This window comes from Ambystoma mexicanum, chromosome 2p (assembly GCF_040938575.1).
Source record: "Ambystoma mexicanum isolate Mex_15411 chromosome 2p, UKY_AmexF1_1, whole genome shotgun sequence".
NCBI lineage: Eukaryota > Metazoa > Chordata > Amphibia > Caudata > Ambystomatidae > Ambystoma > Ambystoma mexicanum.
Window position 1 is genome coordinate 644,784,335 of NC_090923.1, and position 23,371 is coordinate 644,807,705.

The following is a 23,371-nucleotide window of genomic DNA, read 5'->3' on the forward strand; positions in this document are numbered from 1 at the left end:
GGAAGAAAAAGTCCAAAATCTGGTCAAGAAACTGTCATTGGGTAAATCTCCCTGTGAAGACGGCTTCTCCACTGGATTCTATAAAGCCTTCCTCTCCCCCCTCCTTCCTTTTATGGTAGAACTATTTAACGAGATCCTGGACACTGGAAGAGCCCCAAACTCTTTTGTTCGGGCCCTGGTCTCAGTGATCCCCAAAGAAGGCTGGGACCCTAAACAATGCGGTTTGTACCGTCCAATATCCCTATTGAACATAGATGCCAAAATCTATACCAGTATCCTGGCTGTCCGACTAGAGATATACATGCCACGTCTAATACATCCAGACCAGGTCGGCTTTATACTTGGCAGACAAGGTGCTGACACTATGAGAAAGACCCTACACTTAATTAACGAGTCTCAAACCATGAAAAACGACCCAGCTCTCCTCTCAGTTGATGCAGAGAAAGCCTTTGATAGGGTGGAATGGGGATTTCTGAAGGCATTCCTCCGCAAAGTGGGAATAGGTCTGAAATTTAGAGGAGGGATCCAGGCAGTGTACACATCACCCATGGCCTCCGTCTTTGTCAATGGTGAATACTCGTGCTGGTTTGAATTAGGGGCGAGACAGGGATGCCCTCTCTCCACAATTCTCTTTGCCCTCTTTGTAGAACCCCTAGCCCAGAAACTCAGACGACCCTCAGGTCGAAGGACTTAACCAGTTTGAGGGTCCACGGAGTATAAAGCTGTCCTATATCCTCGATCCCCCAAGCGATCCAGCGGATTAAAGAGTACAGCAATCTCTCGGGTTTTAAAATCAATGAGGCCAAATCAATCCTATTTCCCCTGCATGAAACCACACTAGCAGATGCAGACAGACTCTTCCCTCTAGGCCTTATCCTCGAAAACGTCAAGTTTAAATACCTAGGCATGCAGGTCACAAGAGACATAACTAAACTTACGAAGCTAATTTCCTGCCCCTCCTTCAAAAATTCCAGGCAGACTTAACCAAATGGAGGAAACTTACAATATCATTGATGGGGAGACTTAATGCGATAAAAAAATGGTATGTCTCCCTCGCTTCCTTTATCCCTTCCAAATGCTCCCCATAAGGATACTAAACGCCTATTTCGAAGAAGCCAAAAGGGCCACAGTGAAGTTCTTGTGGGATGGCAAGAGAGCAAGGGTAGCCTATGACACCTTGATATTACCTAAAGATAAGGGAGGAACGGGACTACCAGACTTGAAAAAATATTATGTAGTAGCCCAACTCCGAATTTTGATCCCCCAACTACGGAATTGTAAAGAACCTCAATGGGTGGCAATGGACAACCACTACCTGTCACCGGCGACGGTCTCGGTTAATCCCCCACCCCCCCCCCCCCCCCCCCCCCGAGTCATATATGGGAGCCTGGGATCAGAGAGAATATCCCAAATCTAGACAGATTTCAAACTTGGTTTGAAGCAGGCCTGGAGAGAGCAGGTCAACTCTGGAAACAGGGGTCCTTCATTAAGATTGTTGAACTAGGTGAGAACCTAGGACTGGGCCCTCTCCATGTCTTCCACTTCTTACAGATCAAGGGAGTTATGACAAGGGTCGGATGGAAAAACAAAGTCGATAGAGAACTCACTCCCTTCGAGAAACTCCTGAACTCTAGAACAGAAATGAAGGGCTTAATATCTGCTATGCATAGAGAACTAGTCGAGGCGGGAGGGGGTTCCGTGTCGCAACTGAAGAACAGATGTGAGAGGGATCTTGGGGAAGAGATAGACCCAAGCATGTGGGCGAAGATGTGCAGGGCAGCACCCCAGGCCTCAATAGCCGGCCAATACAAGCTCCATGCAATAACATTATTGCTTAGATGGCAATATGATCCTTTCAGACTTTCCAAAATGTTTCAGTCACTAAGCCCATTGTGCTGGCGTAAGTGTGGTGGAATAGCGCACTACTGGCACATGTGGTGCAACTGCCCCAGAAGATCTATTGGAATGAGGTCTTAGGATGGATCAATGATCTTGACGGAATCTCGAGGTCTGCAGATCCCTTTTTAGTTCTTTTTGGGTTTCAGCAAGGGGAAGACGAAAGAGAGAAAATCAAGGGACTAGCAGCCCACTTATTATTAGCAGCCCGTGCCACCTTAGTCACTAAATGGAGGTCCGAACATACCCCGAGAAAAAGTGAATGGGTCAATGTTGCATCAACATATGCGTTATGGAAAAGATCACTGCAACCCTGCATGGAAAATCAACCCAATGTGGGGAGTCTTTGTAAGCAAGTATATGCTAGGAAACACCCAGTAGACTGTGTTCTGCATTCGGAAAATCACACACCCCCTCCGGGGGAGAATACCCTACCCTGTTATGCTGCGAAAAACAAATAAGATCCAAAGGGCCCCATGCTTAATATTACTAATGCAAGTGTGCAGACTAGATGTGTCATAATGAACACTGAATAAGTCTCTACTCTCTATTCCAGGACTATCTATATATATATAGTTAACGATTGTTCTGAGACGGGAATGGAATGTTTTGGCCAGGAGGGGGGTGGGAGGGATGAAAAGGGGAAGTTATTTTCTGATTAAAGTACAGGTTGTTTCCTCAAATGTTTATCTTGGGGACGGAAATGTTGCACACAGATATGGTTTGTTTGATCTGTACATTCTTTGAACATTGTTTTGTAAATGTATTTTTATATAACTTTGAAAATTTAAATAAACTTACATTTAAAAAAAGAAAAGAAAAGAAAAGAAAGACAATCCACCAGCATAACAGAGATTGAAAACCAAAATGGGGATCTCATTAAAGATTTGCAGGGTATCAACAATGAGTTTGGAATACTATAATCAGCTCTATACATCACGCCCTACACCTGGCCATGATGAACTGACACAATATTTAGACGAGAGAGAGCTGGGATGGCTGGACCAGGATCAGGATCAGGGAGGTTCACTTAATAACCCTATTACTGAAGAAGAGATTTGCAACGCAATAAAAGCACTCCCTAATGGTAAGGCACCTGGTCTAAACGGTCTAACAGCAGAATTTTAGAAGGCCTACTCAGACCAAGTGATCCCCACCTGATGGCCATGTATGAGTGCGCCCTGTCCAGCGGCTCCCTCCCGGAATCAACCAGATCTGCTCTGGTGACTGTGTTTCTGAAGCCCAGGAAGAACCCCCGACATATCTCCTCATACCGCCCAATATCGCTAGTCAATACGGATAATAAAATTCTCGCTAAGATACTCACAAACCGTATACTTCCATTTATGCCGGCTCTGGTCCTCCCGGTCCACCCAAAACAACTTACGGCCCCTATTCACCCTAATAATCCGTCGAGTGGCCTTTCCTTATTGAGGTACTACGGCATTGGATTGACATATATCAAGTGGGCCAAGATATTGTACACTGCCCCTAGGGCAACAATAAATACTAATGGCATTACTTCGACGCACATTTATCCATCACGGGGCAGTCGCCAGGGCTGCCCCTTCTCGCCGGTCCCGTTTGCCCTTGCAATGGAACCTCTGGCCTTTTTTTTTTTTTTTTGGTACAGGGGGGTAGTCCTGACCTCATACATTTTAAGCTACAGTAGTTTGCTGTAGTGAAAAATTTTAACACATCTCCATATTATGTTTAATCCATCTTCATATGTATGCATCATAGGAGGAAAGTACAAATCCAAATACTGGGAAAACTGAAAAGAACAGTTGTTGAGACCTTTATTTACTTAGGTTGCATATTTCAGCATAGATAATTCAATATTGATGGCTGAAAAAATTACACATAGAAAGAATAAACAATCAACAATTAACCTGATCACCAGCTCGGTGAGTTTTGTGAACAATACTGAACATGTATGTTAACAATGTTTAGAGCATCTTTGCATAGCATTACATATTCCCTGGTGACAGGAGGTCACTAAATTAAGCCTGTTATAGTCCATACAGTGCAGAATTCAAAAAGTTACTTTTTAACAATGTGCCTACGTTTCCAAAACGGCACGTTTGTAGGATTAGTATAGGGTGTTACCTCCACACTCCTATACTAGTACTGTGTTATATTGCCTGTGTGTAGTGTTACCAAATATTACTACACATTTGTTAACCTAATAATGTCTTGTCACAGTTACAACCCATATTTGCACAGTACAATGTTATTTGCTTCAAGAAACCTAAAAATAGGGTCTGCTGAGAGGCGACGTGAACATTAAGGTGGTAGTACAGATTCAGGTCATAGGTCTGTATGATGTAAGGGCCAGACATGATGACGTGGGACGTTTCGGCTGTAAGAGGGTAGCAGCCTTCTTCTGGAACCTCTGGCCTGCCACGTTATGGAACAGCATGCTCACCGAGGGATTCGCATACACACGCAGTTGTCGATTATTTCTCTAAACGCCGACGACATCCTGTTGTACATCAAGCACCCCCACCAAAACTTAGCTCCACTGACACAAGAGGTGGTTATATTCGCTGAGTTCTCCGGATGAATTGGCACAGGTCCAAGGTCCTTCCCCTAACCCCTACCATGCAACAAGCAGATGCGGGAGATAACTTTCGATGGTGTCCCCTCTGGATACGGTATCTAGGGGTCAAAGTTTCCACCTCATACGACAACCTATATAGAGATAACTATGCTACCCCACTGGAGACCCTAGAACAAAAGGTGGAGGCTTGGATACTAATTCCAATCTCACAGGCAGCCCGTATAGCACTTGCAAAGATGGTACTATTCCCCAAACTACTTTACACTTTTTAAAACGTGCCCATCTGGCCTCCCGCCTCCTACTGGCCCGTATTAGGAAGTTGATGACAAGACTGGTGTGGGCTGGTAAACAACCCAGGATAGCCTATGACACACTAACGCACCCATACGAACAGGGTGGCCTTGAATACTCAGATATGTATCTATATTACCTGGCAGCCCAAGTTCAGTACATAGCCGGTTGCAACTACCCTACCCCTGACTCCCCTCATTCCCTGTTGGTGAAAGCAGTCACCAGTCCTGACACACTGCTAGGCATGATTTGGGGCAATAGAGCACCCACCCCGAGAGGCGAGGTTCAAACCATTGCAGTGACTTTCAGAGCATGGGCTAGGATGAATCAGCTACTAGAGACTAACCCCTTCTACCTGTCAGAGCTGCCAGTGTATGACATCATAGGAATCCTGCTAACACACGAGAGATCCTTTAAGGAACTTTTCCAATCACTAGGTGTACAGACTCTAGGTGACCTGATACGGGAAGATAGATTTGTGCGGTGGGAGGAGCTGAGACTTAGGGGAGAACATAACGCTGTGACCCTGCTTCACTGTGACCCTGCTTCACTACTACAGACTGCAGGGAATTCTGAGAACCAAATGGCCCGATTGCCCACAAGTCCCGCCCCCGCAGCCGGCTGATTGCTACGTAATTAAACCTTTAACCTCCAGTAAACTTGTCTCTACCATATAAAGGTTGCTCCGAGGTGGGAGGAAACACAGAAACATATAAAACCACATGGGAAACATCCCTAGGGGAAGCACCGAGCCAGGATCAATGGAAAATTATTTGTATGCAAACTAGATACATATCTTTAAACTGCCGGTACTGACTGGTCCACTACAAATTTGCTCACCATATCTATTATTCCCCCCTTGATCTTCATAGATACTTTCTAGAAAGGACCTCCACTTGTAAGAGATGCAATGCAGAGTTTGCAGACTTTTTGCCCTTGCAACAGGGCGTTCTGGATTTTTAAAGCTACGGTTTTATTTCTAAGTTTTCCGGGCTCCTCCAGCCCGGAAAACCTAGAAAAAAAACCGCAGCTAGTGCTTATTTAAAAAAATAAATAAATAGCACTTACCGAGATTCAGCTGCAGCTTTCCTGCTCTGGTCTCCGGTCCCCGTCCTCCGCGTACAGCACTAATGAAGGGAAAGCCACCCAGCGGTAGCTTTTGTTTACTACAGCTGGCTGGCTTTTCCTTCATTAGTGCCGCAAAAGCAAAAGCCAGCACAGGAGGGCATCCATTTCACAAAATGGATGCGCCCATGTGCTTGCTTTTGCGAATTTTGAGCTTGAATAGCTCAAAATTTTACATAGGAAGTTTTAAAAAAAGAGAATGCTAGTATTTTTTTTTTTATGTTGCCTATCTATTTTTTAAATAAAATTTTTTACCGGACCATGCCTTTAATTGAAGGGGGCACATGCACCGAAAAGAAACTACAGGGTATGGCTTCGGCACTGGCCAGATACCTGGTAGCTAGAACATGGGGGAAGGCCAACCCTCCCACATTTACAAAGTGGATGGAAAATATGTCTCTGTGTGAACGAAGGGAAACCAGGTACGCCTCCACACTTCAGGCATACAGCCGGCCATTCGATTATTGTCCACCTTTTTTCGTCAATATTACTCTGAAAACAATCAAAGGCCACAATCTCCAGAACCCTCCCAAGGTCATTGATACAGGAATGTAGGCGAGTAGCACTCTTCTCCAATTGTGAGACGTGACTATACAACAATCTGAGCCGTTGGAACTTATCCTATCCTAATCTGATGTCTGCAAACTCAGTGTACTGTGAACTGTAAATGAACGTACCCTTGTGATTTGGGGGGGCGCTACGTTGGGGGTTTTTACTGAGTTGTTGGAGGGTCTTGTTATTGTACAAAAAAAACAATAAAGTCAAAAAAGAAAAAGGTTAAATGACATTAGCTTCTAGCACCGTTTTAACCTCCTGAATTATGGTTTCTCTCCTAGACTCTGGCAATCGATATGGTTTTAGATATACAAATTTTCCTGAGGGTTGCGGATATGATAAATATCCTTCACTCACCCCAGTTCTTCCCGAAACACATCATTGTACTGTCTTATAAGCTCATATAAATACTGTTTCTGATTATTGCTGAGATCAGATTAAATGAGTGCCTTACTTTCTGGGTCTTTGGGCAAGGGACTGGATAATATTATGGCTGGAGATTCCATGGGATGTACTTTCCACTCTTAACAAATTGACATGACAGATTTGTATTTTAATACGGCGATCAGGTTGTGAGATTTTATAATTACATGGACCCGTTTGTTCCATTACTGCATATGGTCCATGCCACTTAGACACAAGTTTATTTTCTGAAGTAGGTAACAGGACAAGTACCTTTTGACCTACTGAAAAAGACCTGAGGGAAACCTTTTTACCGTAAGAGGTATTTTGTTGTTCTTGTGCCTGCTTGCAATTTGAGAGAGTGTAATGGGAGCTTCCTCTCACTCCTCCCAAGTTTCTCTTAACATATCCAGGACATACTGTGGTTCTTGCCCATAAAGGAGTTCAAACTGTTGAGGCCCGAGGGGTTTTCCAAACTGCAAACAAGGCCCAGGGTATCATCTGATCCCATTTTTCCAATCTTGTTCAACTAATTTTCAGAGTATGGTTGTTGAATCTTCACACAAGGCCATCTATCTGGGGATGATATGCCAATGTTCTAAGACTGGCAATGTGTAATAATTCTTTAATTTTCCCCCCACAACCTTTCTCACGAAAGTTGAACCTTGATCTGTAAATAGCTCCTTCGGAAACCCCACCCAGGGAAATAAAGGGCGTAGGTGTTTCAAGATATGCTGCGTCATATTGGCTGTTAGGGGAAAGGCCTCTAGATAGCGTGTGGTGTAATCTACAGATATATTTATTCCCCAATTTAGAAGTCTCTATGGGTCCTACAATATCCATACCAATTCTGGAAAAAGGCACCTCAATTATTGGTAACGGATTCAAGGGAGCTGGTGGTGGTATATAAGTGCTAGTTTTGAGGCAGACTGCGCATGCTTGAATGAAGGTTTTAATGTCATCTTAAATTCCAGGCCAATATAACTTATTCGCTATATGTGCTCGAGTCTTATATTGTCCCAGATGACCTCCAGTCAGATGTATTTGTATTTATTCGTTTATCTAGCGCTTTACGCCAAAGCGCTGCACAATTGAACAACTTGATACAAAGAACATAACACAACAATATAACGGTAGAAGCAAATTACAGAATGAATCAATCAATTAACAAACCATTAAGAAGAGCAATAAGACTGGAGGGAATAGGGAGAGAAAAGCAGTGGGAATGTGGGGGAGAGGAGAGGAGGGGAGAAGAAGGAGGAGAGGGGGGAGGGTGAGAGAGTGGTGGTAGGGAGTGGATGGAGGGAATCAAGGGAAAGGAGAAAGAAAGAAGGGGGAGCAGGAAGGGGAGGGAGTTTCAAGGTGGGGGTGGAGAAGGAGATGTGAATGAGCTATCTCGGATCCTACTCGCTTATGACTCTTAGGGATCACCAACTGGATTTTTGCTAGACCCTCTGAAGTGGTCTCTCCTCTATATAGAAATCCATACTTCAGAAACAGGGGGGTCCCCCTTTCTCACAACGCTTTGTCTCAGATACTACCTGCAAAAATGCTTCAGCCAACACCAGGTCATTTTTCTGAGCAAAAGCTAAATCGGCAGTGTCTCAGGCTCTTCTTCTGTAGGTTTTCTTGATTCAATTCAGGGAGGGTCATCTGTTCCTCCCTGAACCCTCGAGTACCCCCAACTTTCCTCTCCTTTCCAGATTCTTCCTTAAACCTAGAAAACAAGGCTTTTTCCAAGTATCTCTTGAGCCACTTTATCCCCTTGGTGAATCTGAAAGGGATATTTACCGTGATTTTGTAACAATACCTTAACCTGCCACCTGGAGTCTGGGTCTATTACCCCATCTAAAACATCAATCCCAAATCTCCAAGCTAATCCCAATTTGGGAGCTAGTCTGATGTATGTATCAGGGGGTGGAATCGATACCAAGTCAGTGGGTTTTAGTCTTCTTTCACCTGGAGGAATTATCTCAGCCCTACTGCTACAGATACCAAACCCAATAGAGCCTGTAGTGGCCACTGAGGGGTCTGACGCTCTGATGCTTATTTTTCAAACTGTAGGGTCCTCCAACTTGTATCAGTTGAGTTGTATCCCACACCGAACACCATCTGTGAAGGCATCATTAAGAAAGACACAGACAACAGACTTATAATTTTTTCATCCTTTCAGTCAATTACTGTTCAAGTTCTAATATCATAGTGTGTTAGATTTGGTTTTGTGGCAACCTTCAAGTTGCACATTTCTGGACGACAATCAAGGTGCACATTTGTGGAGATTAACAAACATTCCTTCATTGTGTTACATGTGGTTTTGTAGCAACTCTCGAGTTGCATACTTGTGGACAACATTTAAGGTGCACATTTGTGGAGAATAACAAATATTGCTTCATAATAATCAACCGCGAGGTGACTTACATGCCCATTTGATAATTTGTTGCACATTGCCATTTGCAGTGAGGGCGGAATGTGAGGTCAGATTTAATTTTGTATACAACATCTCTACTGGAATCACTCAACGCCACCCTCTCAGCCTCCAATGAACAACACGTGCCTCTGAACCAACGCACCTGCAAACCGAAACCGTCGGCACCCTGGTACACACAATAACGACCTCGGCAAGAGAATCTACAGGAAACCAAAGAAAACTTGGCACTGCTCCAGGACGGCATCTGACCTGGCGCTCCTCAATGAACTCCGAACAACCCGCCGACAACTAATGAACCCAGCCCAGGCCTCCTACTATCAGAATACCATAGGAGAAGCTGACAACAAAAAGCAGAGCCCTCCTCAAAGAAGCCAATCAGTGCGTCTACCCGCTATCTAACCCTGCCATACCACACTCCATCCAAAAACCCACCGCCATCAACACCTTCTTCTTCGACAAGATCAGCAAAATTCACTAGCACATAGATGCCAGCTCTGCATCCACAGACCCACCTGACGTCCCTCCTCGCAAAATCGACAGAGGACCTGGTAGAAACAATGGCCGCCCTTAATGCCACATCGTATACAGATGACCTCCTCCCAGCATCCATCCTCAAGACTCTCCCCGCAGAAGCTCGCCCGAGATCATCAACATCTCCGTAACTCAAGGTACCATCCCATCGACCCTAAAAACAGGACTAATCCTCCCTCTACTAAAGAAGCCCACTCTGGATCCCGACAACCTAGGTAACTATCAGCCCATCACCCATCTTCCCTTCCTAGGTAAGATCATCGAGAAAGCGGTAGCCGCAAACCTGCAGCAACACCTCAACACCAACAATCTCCTCCAAACCTACCAATCCTGATTCAGGCCCAGACGCAGCACAGAGACAGCAACCATACAGGGGTTCGACGGGTCCTCAACATCCTTGACGACAGCCCCTCCTGCCTCCTGGTTCTACTTAACCTTTTGGCCGTTTTCGACACAGTAGACCACCAGGCACTTACAGACACCCTTTATCAGCGTGTGGGGATCAGCAACCTTGTCCTACGCTGGTTCAAGTCCTACTTCCCCAACCGCAAGCAGTTTGTTCAGATGGATTCCTCTAGACTGCCAATAATAATATTTATTGTGTTATAATTTAAATTATAAACTTTACACAAACATTCAAAATAACAGTAAAATAATACATAATCGAATACAAATACAGAAGAAAAACGATAAAACATCTAAAATCTATCCACATAAATTCATAAATTCATCTCACAGTTGTCTATACAAAATTAAGAAAACATTTCTTGATCAGTAACCTAAAGTGTTATGCCCAACCTAACTTCCACTCTCAGCCAGATGATATATAAGGCTGTCAACAGGCGCATGCTATTGGAATTAATACAGTGGTGCCAAAAAAGATCGTCCTTGATGTACATATTTTCATGGACATAGCTACCAAGGAGGTGATTGAATGTGCTAGCCATTTTGGCGCATTCAGTCAGAAGGTGCTTTGCCGTCTCCAGCTGATCTTGAACTTTGCATAAGCAACATATTAGCAGCACGACAGCAATTTTATCTTTTCTCCATGTGATCATCAACGTGGGTAGGCGCTCCAATCTGAGCAATAAGATGAACCATCTGAGTCTGGTTGATGGACAGATGTTCAAGTATCTCTGAGGTTTCTGGAAATCGTACAATCTATATTGCACAAATCGGTAGCTTCTGAAGCTCTTTAGGTGTTCAAAGGTCTCTAACCAGTCCCAGAGATCTATATGTTTGCTCAGAGCTTTGTACTTCTTCTGAATAGCAACCATCCCTAGATTGCCAACCTATTTCATGAAACAATTTAGTCACCTGGTCGATGGTTGTACATACCGAGTTCTCCTTAGCCGTTTCCTGATGGACTGCTGTTAACAATCCATTACTTGAGTCTCGGGTCATTTTTAGATATAACAAAGCCCGCTTCAATACTAATGCCTTTAAAGAAATCAGGCCAAGCTCTAACCTAATAATGGCCATTGGGATACAGGGAGGTAGTCCAAGAATGCAATGCCAAAATCTACCCTCGATCACCTGTAGCCAATTTAAATCAATCTCAAGGAGGGCTTCCAGCCCATAGGTTATGGCCGGAGAAAAAGCTTGAACATAAAGTTGGCGAGTTCCCCATATTGGGAAACCACCCTGTTTAACAGTAAACCTATAAAACAGTGCAATCAATTGTGCCGCTCTAACGCTGCGAGATTGTTTACAGGCCACATAATCACCAGTGACTTCAAAATCAATACCCAAATATCGATATTGGGGAACGTAGGAGATGTTCATCAAGCCTACCGTCAGTTGCACACGGGATACTTTCTTTTTTGTGAATCTCATAACCTTCGTTTTTCCTAGGTTAATACTAAGACCATTCACCTCCGAGTACTGCCATAGTGCAGCCGCCGATCTGCGTATCCCACTAATGGTGTAATCCAATATCACCAGATCGTCCGCGACGCTAATACGGGACAAATCCCTTTGCCAATTTTAGGGGGGCAGTTGTTTACGGCAGTTATTGCTTCCGGGATGTCATACACATATAAGTTATAGATTAAAGGTGCAGTGATGCAACCTTGTTTTACTCTCCTATTTTGGGCAACATTAACAGTTGTGTGACCTTCCTGGTCTAACTTCAGTTTAACTGAATAATTTGGAGTAAAAGTCTTAAATAATATATTAGACCTTCCGGGCAGCCCATTAATTCCAATTTCCTCTACAAGCGGCTTTTAGGGATAGAATCAAAGGCTGCTGTGAAATCTATATATAAAGCATAGAGTGGGGCGGCCCCCCTCTTTGTGCTCTGGTTCGTAAGATGTCCATAACCATAATATTGTGGGAGGTAGAATATCCCTGTCTAAACCCACTTTCAAATTTAGACAATAAACCAGAACCCTCTGCCCATGATTGTAACTCTTTTAGCAAAAGTGAGGCAAATATCCTCCCCATGACATCTAGCATTGAAAGCAACCTATAGTTATTTGGGTCGAATCTGTTTCCCTTTTTAAACAGAGGAATTAATATTGCCGTTTGCCATGAGCTGGGTATTTTACCAGATTTTTAAGATTTTCTCAAATAATATACCTAGTAGGTTCGGCCAGAATTCAGGGTACGATTTCATAACAATATTGGCCAATCCATTAGGGCCCGGTGCTCGTGAAGATTTTGTCCCTTTAATTTTGTTCAAAATAAGTTTGTATGATATAGTGATCGGAGCCACTAATGGAGGACTTCCCAATACTGTTATTCAATCGTCTTTTGTGTTCCGATTTTCCAGGAATTTTACCAATGCTCTAGCTTCAATTGGGTTAGCTAATGCCCCATTCTAAACACCTCGAGCCTCGCCCAGGAGGGACCAGATGTTACAAGTCTTTCCTTCACATATGGTCTTCACCAATCTTTGCTAGGAGAGTACCTTATCCACCATTCTTTTCGCCTTGATGGCCGCTCTATACCTATTTTTAATCTCCCTGATCTTTACATAATATCCCTCTCCAGGCCATGGTTTTTTTGGCCTTACGGAGCTCAGCTCTGAGATTCCTTTTCATGTCTCTGATTATTCTATCATAGGGTAGCTTTTCCCCACAGGTCCTATCATCGCCCCCATAGGAGCCATTGCATGCTTTCCTGCGAAAGCATAAATCCAGCCCTCTATGGAGTCGATAGAGATCTCATTAAAGTCAGAGAACTTATTGGATTCTATCACCCTCAGAGCTTCGATAGCATGTGATAAGTTTTCGTCCGACCAGGAAATCCTGGAACCCGCTTTATTTGTCTTACCATACCTATATTACTAGGCAGAGGCAGTTCACTGGGAATATTGATCACACATAGCAAGACGGCATGGTCACTCCATTCATTAGGGATAGCTATCAAATCCTCCACCTGTTGTTGAAACCTAGGACATGCAAATACATAATCCAACGTGCTATAAGAGCTAGCGTTTGACCATGTGTGATGCCCAGGATGGTCACTGATTGTTCTGCCATTGAGCATTTCCATATCCCAAGACTCAAACAGGTATTCCCATGCTCCCCCCTCAAGATATTTTTTATTATGGACCATAATTCACATTTATTTTAGTTTGGGATTCTGCATTTTACACTCCCGCCCAGACATATGGCAGTTAAAATCTCCAACAACAATTATTCCTGTATCAGTAGTTGTAGACAGCCAATACTCCAGTAGGTCCTGAAGAGAGTCTTGCAATTGTTCACTTAAGATCGCCCCAAGTGGATTGTGTAGGCTCACCAACAAAAATGAACCCGTAGGGAACTTACTGTCAATAATCACTTCGACTGCTATCATATTACTTTCCAGGTTGCAGTCAATCTGTCTCGAGCCCAAGGTGTTAACCACCCCTATGATCAAACCACTGTATGGCCTGCCTTTGTCGCCTCTTTTGGTTGCCAAATGGTACAGCACATAGCCATCTAATATTAGGGGGTCTATGGACCATGTCTCTTGTAAACATAAGCAGCTATATTTGTCAAGTAGTTTTGTGGAGCCCTCCGCTGATAGATGCGCAAAACCCTGACAGTTCCAAGATAAGATAGATAGATCTCATTGTTTAGATAGAACCTCGGGGAGTGCATCTACCAACCATTTTAGCACTTGTTGGACATCTGATGCTTCAACCTTCTTTCCCTTTGGTGAACTTGTGCAGTCTACTGTTACCAGAGGGATGCCTACCTCTTCCAACAGACTAGTGAGATCTATTTCGTTTAGATCGGCATCCACTTCAATGTCCACTGTTTTTAATTCCTCTTTATAGCTTCTTAAAAGTTCTGCTGTAGCTAAGAACTTACAGTGTAGCGCAGATACTTTAGGGTTTGGGCCTTTCAGGGGTTCCACAAATTGAAAGTCTTCAGATTTAAGGACCCGCAATTGTGGAACAGAGTAAAGTCTAGTCAAGAATTCAGAACGCGATAACCATTTATTGTCCTTGCTCTGATATAGATTCTTAATCAGGCATACACGACTTCCTCTCACCTCCCTTTTATTGTCCGTGGTGGTGGCTGCAGTGGTTCCTAGGTTTCCCAACTCTGTCGGTCGGCTTGCTATTTTGTCCGTATTGGTGTCATCACTATTGCAGACCACCTCCGCAGGTTCTATCTCCTCTTCCAGCTCGTGTTCAACGGCTTGTTCAAGTAATAGCCAGCTGGTAAGGTAACCATTGCTGGCTACCTTCCTCTTCTTGGCTCTGGCTAATCTTTTCCTGCTCTTTTTGGTGGGCATTCCCGTTGCAGTCTGCTCTGGCGTAGGCGATATTAAGGTGCTGGCTCTTTTGCCCTTTCTAGCCCTTTTAGCCAATCGCTGCTGTTTTCTTGAGAAAAAAGGATCGGGGCAGCCCTCGTCCTAGTCAATCTCCATATTTTGGTGCTCTTCGTTTTCATTTGCAATATGAATGGCTTCAGAAATATTTGCTTCTGCATCTTCTGTAGGTATCAGCCTCCCCTTATTTTTCATAATTAATGCGTCAGTGTTGGCTAGTATTCGCCCCGACATCTTGAGCAAAATCTTGAGTGCAAATTGTAGTGATGCTACTGATGATTGAATCTCACCTATCTCTACTGCCCCTGGATAAGACTTATCCAAGCACTCTGTTTCGACGTCAAGATCGTCCTCCATTGAGACCATTGCTAGGTTTGGTGTGATTGATAATCTATCCAAGCCTCCTCCCGCGATAGATGTCCCTGGAGGTGTGGTCATCAGTCTATCTGCCTGTGATCCGCTGTCATTACTTGGCCTTGCCTCGTGGTGTCATACTTCTTTGGATATTTAGACATAGGTCTAATAATGAATTATTATCAATGTCTTCAAAATTTGACGTGCTCAGTGGGTCGTCTTCATAGTGAGCTGGTATGTCTTCCTCAATCGTGGTGGAATTTATTTCACGGGCTGGGTTTGGAGGAAAACATTTGGTAATAACACCTTGGTTTGCGGCCAAAGTTTTCTTTACTTTCATTTTAGACTTTGATTTTTCCATTTCGCCCTCCTTGTTAGCAAGGGACCGAGTTATTGCCGTCGCCTTGATTTTTCTTAAATTACATATGGTATGATTCCGCTCCTTTCCTGTTTGCATTGGACAAACCAATTAGTATTCCCCTGCTGGCTGGGTTCTGTCCACTGTGCTCACTTTGCCAGGACCTGTTTCTATTCCACTTCAGGATCAAAGGCACAAGGCCCCCAGTCTCCTGATGTTATAATGGGACCTGCTAACCCCATAGATATGCAAACTCCGTCCTTCTATATGTCCGGTTCCCCCCACTTGGGATCACAATTTTCTGTATAGTCCTGTCCAGAGGAGTGTCAGTAATTTATCAGGTAAGAAGCCACATGGCCACCAATTAGGCAAGGGAGGACAACGTTGGCGTCACTTTAGGATGATCCCTTGCACCCCCCACCCCCGATAGCGAAGTCCACTCCCTGGTCTTCCTCCGGTTACTAAATATCAAGGGGAAGAAACAGCAGAGGGAACTGGGGAAGGGTCATATAGGGAAGACAAGCAGGGGTAGAAGGAGGGAGGAATGGGGGTGAGGGGGAGAGAGGAGGGACCTCCTTCTATATCACCATGCTCAAAATGCTGCACAGGATCAGTTTCCTCTCCCCTGATCCCAGGCTGCCTCCCGGCTGCTATGGCTCTGACCACTGAACTAGGCAACAGAGCCCCGGAGCCCAGGACGCAAGCCCTTACCTCTCTATTCAACGTATGCGCCTTTCCACCTCCTCTGGCCACAGCCTTTGCATGGACTCCGTGCCTCCGAGCCTTGGGACCTTCAGAGCTTACAGGGCTTATTACACGAGGTACGAACGCCGAGTCTCACGCTGCCATCCCTCATCCCAGGCTCTGGCTGAGGAAAGGACCTTGCACTAGGCACGCACAACTCGGGTCGGGTCATCAAGCCGCACTGCTCGTAACGTAATGTACGGGTTACAGCCGCTTCTGACAACCGTGCTCAGCAATCCAATGCTACCCATCATCTGTGGAGTCCCACAGGGTTCCATCCTCGTCCCAGTGATCTTCATTCTACACATGAAGCCACTGGGAGCCCTCCTAGCCACACACAACATCCACCAATACGCCAACACACAGCTATACCTCAAGATCAACCCCATCAAGAAAATCCATAGGCTCAAAACCTGCCTCTCGCTGATCCAGTCTTGATATGATATGAGAGGTTATTTATAACGCGCTTAATACCCACAGGTTTCTAAGCGGGGACCCGGGATCGAACCTGTGGTGCTCTGTGTCGTCTTGCTTCCAAGGCGAACACGTTATCCCTGAGCTATCCTCCCTGGATGTCCAGTGCATACTTGAAGCTCAACCCCTCCAAGACTGAATTCCTACTCCTCACCAACAACACCAATTACCAAGACATACAGACCTGGCTATCAACCATGAACTCTGAGTGCTTCACACCCGAGCACACTTCCTGTGCCATGTCACTCAGGTTCCACATACACAAACACCTCTTCCTCAAGACACAGATAGTTAAGAAAACCTAGACAGCTTGGTATCAGCTCTCGCTCCTGTGAAAAGTCAAGCCCTTCCTCCCTCCGGAAATATTTAGATCCACCATTCAAGCACTGGTAGAATCCCACCAGGATAGGGGCAATGCACTCCTCGAAGGCCTCCCATCATTCTCCCTTGTGCCTCTAAGAAGTGTCCCACAGGCGGCTGCACGCCTCATCAACGGTCTATGCAGACACAATCACACCACCCTGGCCTCGGCCCTCATCGACTTTCACTGGATCCCACTGCATGCACAAATCAACTTCAAGTATTGCTGGATCATCTATAAGGCAGTCGCCGTCAAATCACCCAGCTACCTCACAGAGAAACTCGGCATCTCCGGCCGACAGCCCACCACCAGAAGCCAGGACACGTGCAGACTTGAAATCCGCTGCTGCAAAAAGGACCAGAAATCAAGCCTTCTCTGTCTATGCACCAAGACTATGGAACCTCTTCATAGAGTCTCTCCCTCAACAACTAGGCCATCACGTTGCCCCTTGCGCCACCTGACTTGCTAGACACTGCCCGCCAATCTCCTCTGTGTCACCAGCTACAGCTGTACCCCTCCTCTATATCCTACCACTGCTGTATATCTGCTCTGTTGTTACCACTCAAAAGTGCTTACTTTATGCATCTCTAATGTTGTACATACAACTCTGTAAAGTGCTAATAATCAAACTTTTCTTGCTTATTTCTGATCTGTTATTCTTTTTCGTTTTGTAGTCTATGAATGTGTATCATTTTGTTTGCTCCTCGCTTTGGCGAAAGCACTTCATAAATTTAATAAAATACAAATACGTCGTTTTTATCTGAATAAAGCATCTGCAAAAGCACACCACGTACAGCTGGGAAGAGGTGCAGAAAATGTTGCATATGGCAGTACAGCTAGGGTGTGACCTATTCGAGTGAATCAGGTAGCGGAAGTTACCTTCGAGTCAGTAAAATCGAAAAGGCAGGAGGTGGTAGAGGGAAAAGGGTAGAGAAGGAAGACCTTTAACTTCCCCAAGCACGATAATGCACTTCACCGACCCTAATACAGTCCAATACACTTCAAAGTCAATTTCATAAGCAAATAACGCTGCAGGAAGGTGGCATTACTGTGCAGGGAAGGGATGCTGCCTATGTACGTAAACTACCTGTGCGAAAGGAACAGCTGAGGACTAGTCATTACATGAAAGGATCAGTGTCAGAGTATATTGATTTGCTGCAAGGTGCATGAATATGTGATGCATGTGTTGTAGGAATAAGCGGCAAGATACTTGTGTACAGAACCAAGGAAGAACTTTAGTGCACATCGTCGTGCAGTAGTGATAAGCAGAGGATGTATGCAACTACGTGTAATATAGGGTGGCTAAGGGTTGATCAGTCTGATGTGATAATCAGATGAATTCTTTTTAGCAAGCAGCGGTTGCATATGTGTATTGCGAGCAGGCGGAGGTGAGTACTCGAAATGAATGGAGTAGGGGAGACGGTGTACCTGTGTAGATGAAGGAGGCAGGCGACAGTTCTTCTATTTGAAGCAGGCTGGGGTGCTTCTCTTCCACTCATAAACTTCCAACACGACTAGTTCCTGTTAGAGAAAGGTCCCTAGCCACACGTCACCATCACGTGCCTTAAACTTCACGTTCCATGAAACGTGTACCCTATTCAATCTCGCCACGTTACCTTCAATGTTGGCTGGTTGCTGCTGGCTTCCTGGTGATCATCCTACAGACTAAAGTGCCGCAGGCAGAGCTGTTTTCGCAAAACTGGGCTACTCAAAATCCAAATGTACCGTAAATTACGGGCTGTTTCTTTTGGGGCTAGTTTGAACGGAGAATGCTTTGGCGGTGAATTGTTTTTTCGTACACTGTTGAGACGGAAGTGCAACACAAGGCATTGGTACTGAAGCACCATTTCTTTGTAATTTTAAATTGCTTACCTTCGGTTTAAAAGGTCACTGAGGGGTACTCACGGAAGGCAAGACAAATTAAGAATCGGCGCTGTTCTATCACTGCAAGCGCTTCCTGGGGCACGTAGTCCGCACTGCATAAGGAGCTCACAAACACCTTTCCTCTGTCATTAGTAAACTCCCATGCGTGGTGGCCGGGGCGTTTCTAACTGAAAGACGCAAAATGCAACTGGTTAACTTAGGTCAGTCAGTGTATAGAATGCAGTCCCCGTTTAAAGATGTTTATTTATACCCAAACAAACGTAACTCATAGCGGTCGTTCATGGGCTCTTCTTTTGTGCGGAGCGAATGCATGGACGCTTACTTTCAGACTAGTGCCCCTCCGAGCCTTTCTGCAACAGTCAGAATCGGGTCCCCGAGGTAAATCGAGAATTCGAGGAGTGGTTGGAGCGAACCACGGGGGTCGGCGGTAGTGGCAATATAATAACGTGGGCAGCCGGATATTGCTAGCCCCCCCCCCCACCTGTCAAGATACATAATATCCCTTTGTAGGCCCCCCCCCCCACCTTGGTAAAATAACTGAGACCAGACCAGTGTTCCTCATTTATGGCTTAACAATGCAGTTTATTTATAAACATTTCACACTTATTACAATCCCAGACGACCGGCAGCACCTTTCTGTTTACACCTTCCTTGGCACCCCCCTTTTCACCTTTCATTGTTACTTCATTTATTTCCAGTCAGCTCTCTTTTACTTATTCATTCCTTTCCAGCATAATAAGGCCATCACTCCACGAACCTCCCAGAGCCTTTGTCTGGGCAACATACATTGACCAGCACCATTGATGGGCTTTTTTTCACCTAGCCAAGCTGTAATTCGACGACCATGGGGTGCAGCCCTTCGCTGTGTTAGGCTACGGGGGTCAGTGACCCTTGGTCCATTTAAACCTCCCTCAGGAGATTAGTTTAGACACTGCTCTATCGTCTTGAGTTACCACCTGCGACAAAAAATACACTCATGAGATAACCTGCTAAGAACATTACCCCCTGCGCATGTATAGGGGCCATGGTATATGGCCCCACTTCCTTTTCCTGCCCATGCCTCACTTGTGAGGCAGCAGGCGGGGGTCTCAGCCCCTCCGCCCTGTTATGCCTTGGCCCTTCAAGCCCCTTTGGGGCGGCGTCATGTGCTACTCTTGACAGTGGATGCCATTGCTCCATTTGTTGGCAAGGTTATATCTGGGGTCAGTGTCCCTCACCATATCTCTTGTAAAGGGCAAAAAGTACAACATCTGCATAAATTCGATTTAGAATTAGCGTAGCGGAAAAGTAGTCTAAGAGCTGAAATAAAGAGTATTAATTTGTCAGGTGCTGGGGACGTAATTACGATGGTACATGCTATAAAGAAATAAGCTCAAATTACAAAAACTTGGTTAGGCGCCACAGAGCCCTTCTTTTGCATAGTGATTATGAAAACATGCTAAAGGCCTTGGGTTAAAAAAAATCTTTAGTGTTCTTGAGATTGATAAATGCCAATACGTTGTCTCAGATGGCTCTCCAAGCAAAGGCTGTGTCTGAACCAGAATGGATCTCACACTTCAAAGCTTCTTTTACTCAAGATACTCCAAACAAACATTAAAAATTCCAAAAAATAATATAGATTGGAAGATTTTCAAAATTGTGAGTTAGATCAGCACATTAAGGGCCACGGGTCCAAATAAGCTATCCAATCTTGTTATCCGTAGTAATCCACAGATTTGGTCTAATATGTTAACTGTTTTTTAGAAATGTGGTGAGCAATCATCTTCCTGAGTCTTGGCAGATTGCCCATGTAGTACCAATTGACAAAAAGGGGCTAAGATCTGACACTAAAAATTACCGTCCGATTTCTATTCTGGACACTGACTGCAAGGTATTTGCTGCCTTGCTGTTGGGGCATTTGGAAACCTGGGCAAATGAAACGGGACGGCTCCAAAAATGGCAGGCAAGATTTAAAAAATAACTGGGAACAACATCAAATGGATTTCTTCTAAAGCCCCTTCAATCACTTGCTTGAAATAAAAAATACAATTCCATTATCCTAGCAACTATTGATCTCTCGTCTGCCTTTGACAGAGTCAACAGTGAACTCCTTTGGAAAAAACGACAGGGATGGGGAATACGATTGGGTCTCTTCAGACTCATAATTGCTCTTCATGTGTGTAGAGATATTGCAAGACTTCCGGTCTCGCGGCGGAGGCGGAAGAGCGACTCCCACGTGCGGAGGGGAGAAGCTGGAGCAGAGGGCACGGAGCAACATCAGCTCCCGTGTGCTCCTGTATGAACTGACCACCATTTATATTTTATGCCTGAAGACTTCTATGGCAGAGAGCAGAGTTGCAGGGCCTGTTGCCCCAGTTACATTGCAGAGACATTATTGCATAAAAGAAGCTGATGTTGAGAAAAGAATAAAGAAGTGTCATCAGCAAATCCTCAGCCTACTGTGCATTATTATACAAAATAATTGGCCACGAGGATCAAGACTGTAACTCACGTGGCGCCATGCAAGGAGCAACACCACCACCGCCATTTCTTCATACACCAGGTAGGCCTGCCATTCCTTGGCATCAATGGCAACCCTTATTCACCATGTATCTAGAAGCCTTGGGTGGCGCAGTCTACACGGCAGCGAGACACAGATTCATGCTACTGAATACCCTGGGCGTTGAAGGCCAAAGGGTGTTCGAAAGTCTCACCCCTGAACCAGTGGCCGGCGACAATGATGACGTTTTTAAGGAAGCAGTTAGAAGAATAGTCAAAAGATTTGCCAGTAAGGAGAATACCGTTCTACACAGGATACGGTTTTATAGCCGCAAACAGGAATCGTCCGAACCAGTAAACGACTACGTAACCAAACTATGCGAATTAGCCGCGCTGTGCAACTTTGGAAACAACGCAGAAGGGTTGATCTGTGACATGCTAGTGGTACATACCAATAGCAGGAAGGTGCAAGACAAATTCATTCTAGAGAAAGAAATGCAGTTAGAAAAAGCTGTCGAAATCGCGAGAGAGGTGGAAGAGACCGCGGGGAGGAGGAAAGATTACACAAGCGGACACAGCTCCACAGAAGTACAAGCGATAGCCTTCCGCCTAAAGAAGGAGAAACCGGTTTTCGAAATGAGAGAAGGGAAGTGGGCAAGGAAAGAACCGTTAAAATGTCACAGATGCACCAGCACAAAACAGCCTTTGACAAAGAATGCCCAGCAAGGGACAAAGAATGCTCGGTGTGCAAAAAGATTGGACATTTCTCAATAGTGTGCCGATGGCGAAATAAAAAAGTCACCAGCGTCAACGCTGAACACAACACGGAGAGGGAATCGTCCTCTGATGAAGAGGGGAGGCCTACCGTTATAATGGTGAACAGCCCATGGGCCAGGAGAGAAAAGCCTCACTGTGCATTAAAATAAACGGATTGGAAACGTGAGTCATGGCAGACTCGGGCTCTGACTTAACTATAATACCCCTGCGCACATACAAAGAGATGATGGGCACAGAAACAGTTAAAGTATTCAGCACTCGGCACAAGCCCACGACGTTCGATGGTGCATCCATTGACCTACTTGGCTATATCAAAGGAAAAATGGAGTTCAAAGGGAGAGAGACCACCACAAAAGTATACTTCAGTCAAGAAAGCCCAGCAGTGTTAGGTTGGGACGATCAGGCTAAACTGGAAATCAAGCTTGACCCAGCACAGAAGACCAAGTATTGTCAAATCATTTCTAGAGGAGCGCCAGTAGCCAGAGAAGATTATCCAAAACTGTTTTTGGAAGGGCCTGGACACATCAAAGGCTTTGTCCACAAAATAATACTCAAAGCCAACGCAGTCCCCGTCAAACACAGAGTAAGGCCAGTACCTGCGACTGCCAGAGACATGCTCAGAAGCCAACTGGACAAAATGATGAAAGAAGGCACCATCAAAGAAATCGAAGCATCAGAGCGGCTGAGCCCGGTTGTGCTTATAAAAAAACAAAATTCACAAGAGTTAAGGGTATGCATTGATCTCCGCAGTCTAAACCTGGAGGTAATTACGGACAGCTACCCCCTGCCAAGCACCAACGAGTTAATCCTCATGATGAAGGAAGCCAGAGTGTTCTCCAAGTTAGGCATGAGGGATGCGTACCATCAAATACAGTTACACAAAGACTCCAAGCCACTGACCGCATTCAACACCCCGTTTGGCACCTATCAGTTCACGAAGATGCCCTTTGGCCTATCATTTGCAGCCTCAGCGTTTCAACACATGATGGACGCACTACTACGAAACGTTAAGAACGTGTCCTAGTTCCAGGATGACATCCTAGTGTACGCTGCAGACGAACAAACACATGATGCCACGTTGAAGAAGGTCCTTACCAAGCTCCAAGAAGCGGGAGTGAAGCTAAGGTACGAGAAATGTGTACTTAAGGCACAAGAAGTCGGATATTTGGGGTACAAGATATCAGCGCAAGGCATAAGCCCCAAGAAAAACCTGCTACGAGCAATAATCAAAGCTCCTGAACCTACCAATAAGGACGAGGTGAGGTCATTCCTAGGACTGGCGGAATACTACGCTAAATTCATCCCCAAATTCTCGGAAACCTCAGCGCCATTTCATGAGCTCCTCAAAAAAGGGTCAGAATACACATGGCAAGAAGCTCA

The 23,371-nt window shown here is 45.0% G+C and overlaps 1 protein-coding gene across 2 annotated transcripts in view; it reads right to left on the reverse strand.

Annotated features, from left to right (window-relative positions):
• The window catches only part of GMPPB (GDP-mannose pyrophosphorylase B), a 753,730-nt gene extending 735,332 nt beyond the window's left edge, over positions 1-18,398 (reverse strand). The window contains exon 1 of one of the 2 annotated variants that reach the window (XM_069644189.1): positions 18,281-18,398. Coding sequence is in view for 1 of the 2 variants with exons in the window: in XM_069644188.1 (XP_069500289.1) it covers positions 18,281-18,351 (71 nt within the window). In the remaining variant the exon portion in view is untranslated. The remainder of the gene's footprint in view (positions 1-18,280) is intronic. The other variant, XM_069644188.1, reaches the window with a different exon arrangement.
• Between the last annotated feature and the right edge of the window lie 4,973 nt (positions 18,399-23,371).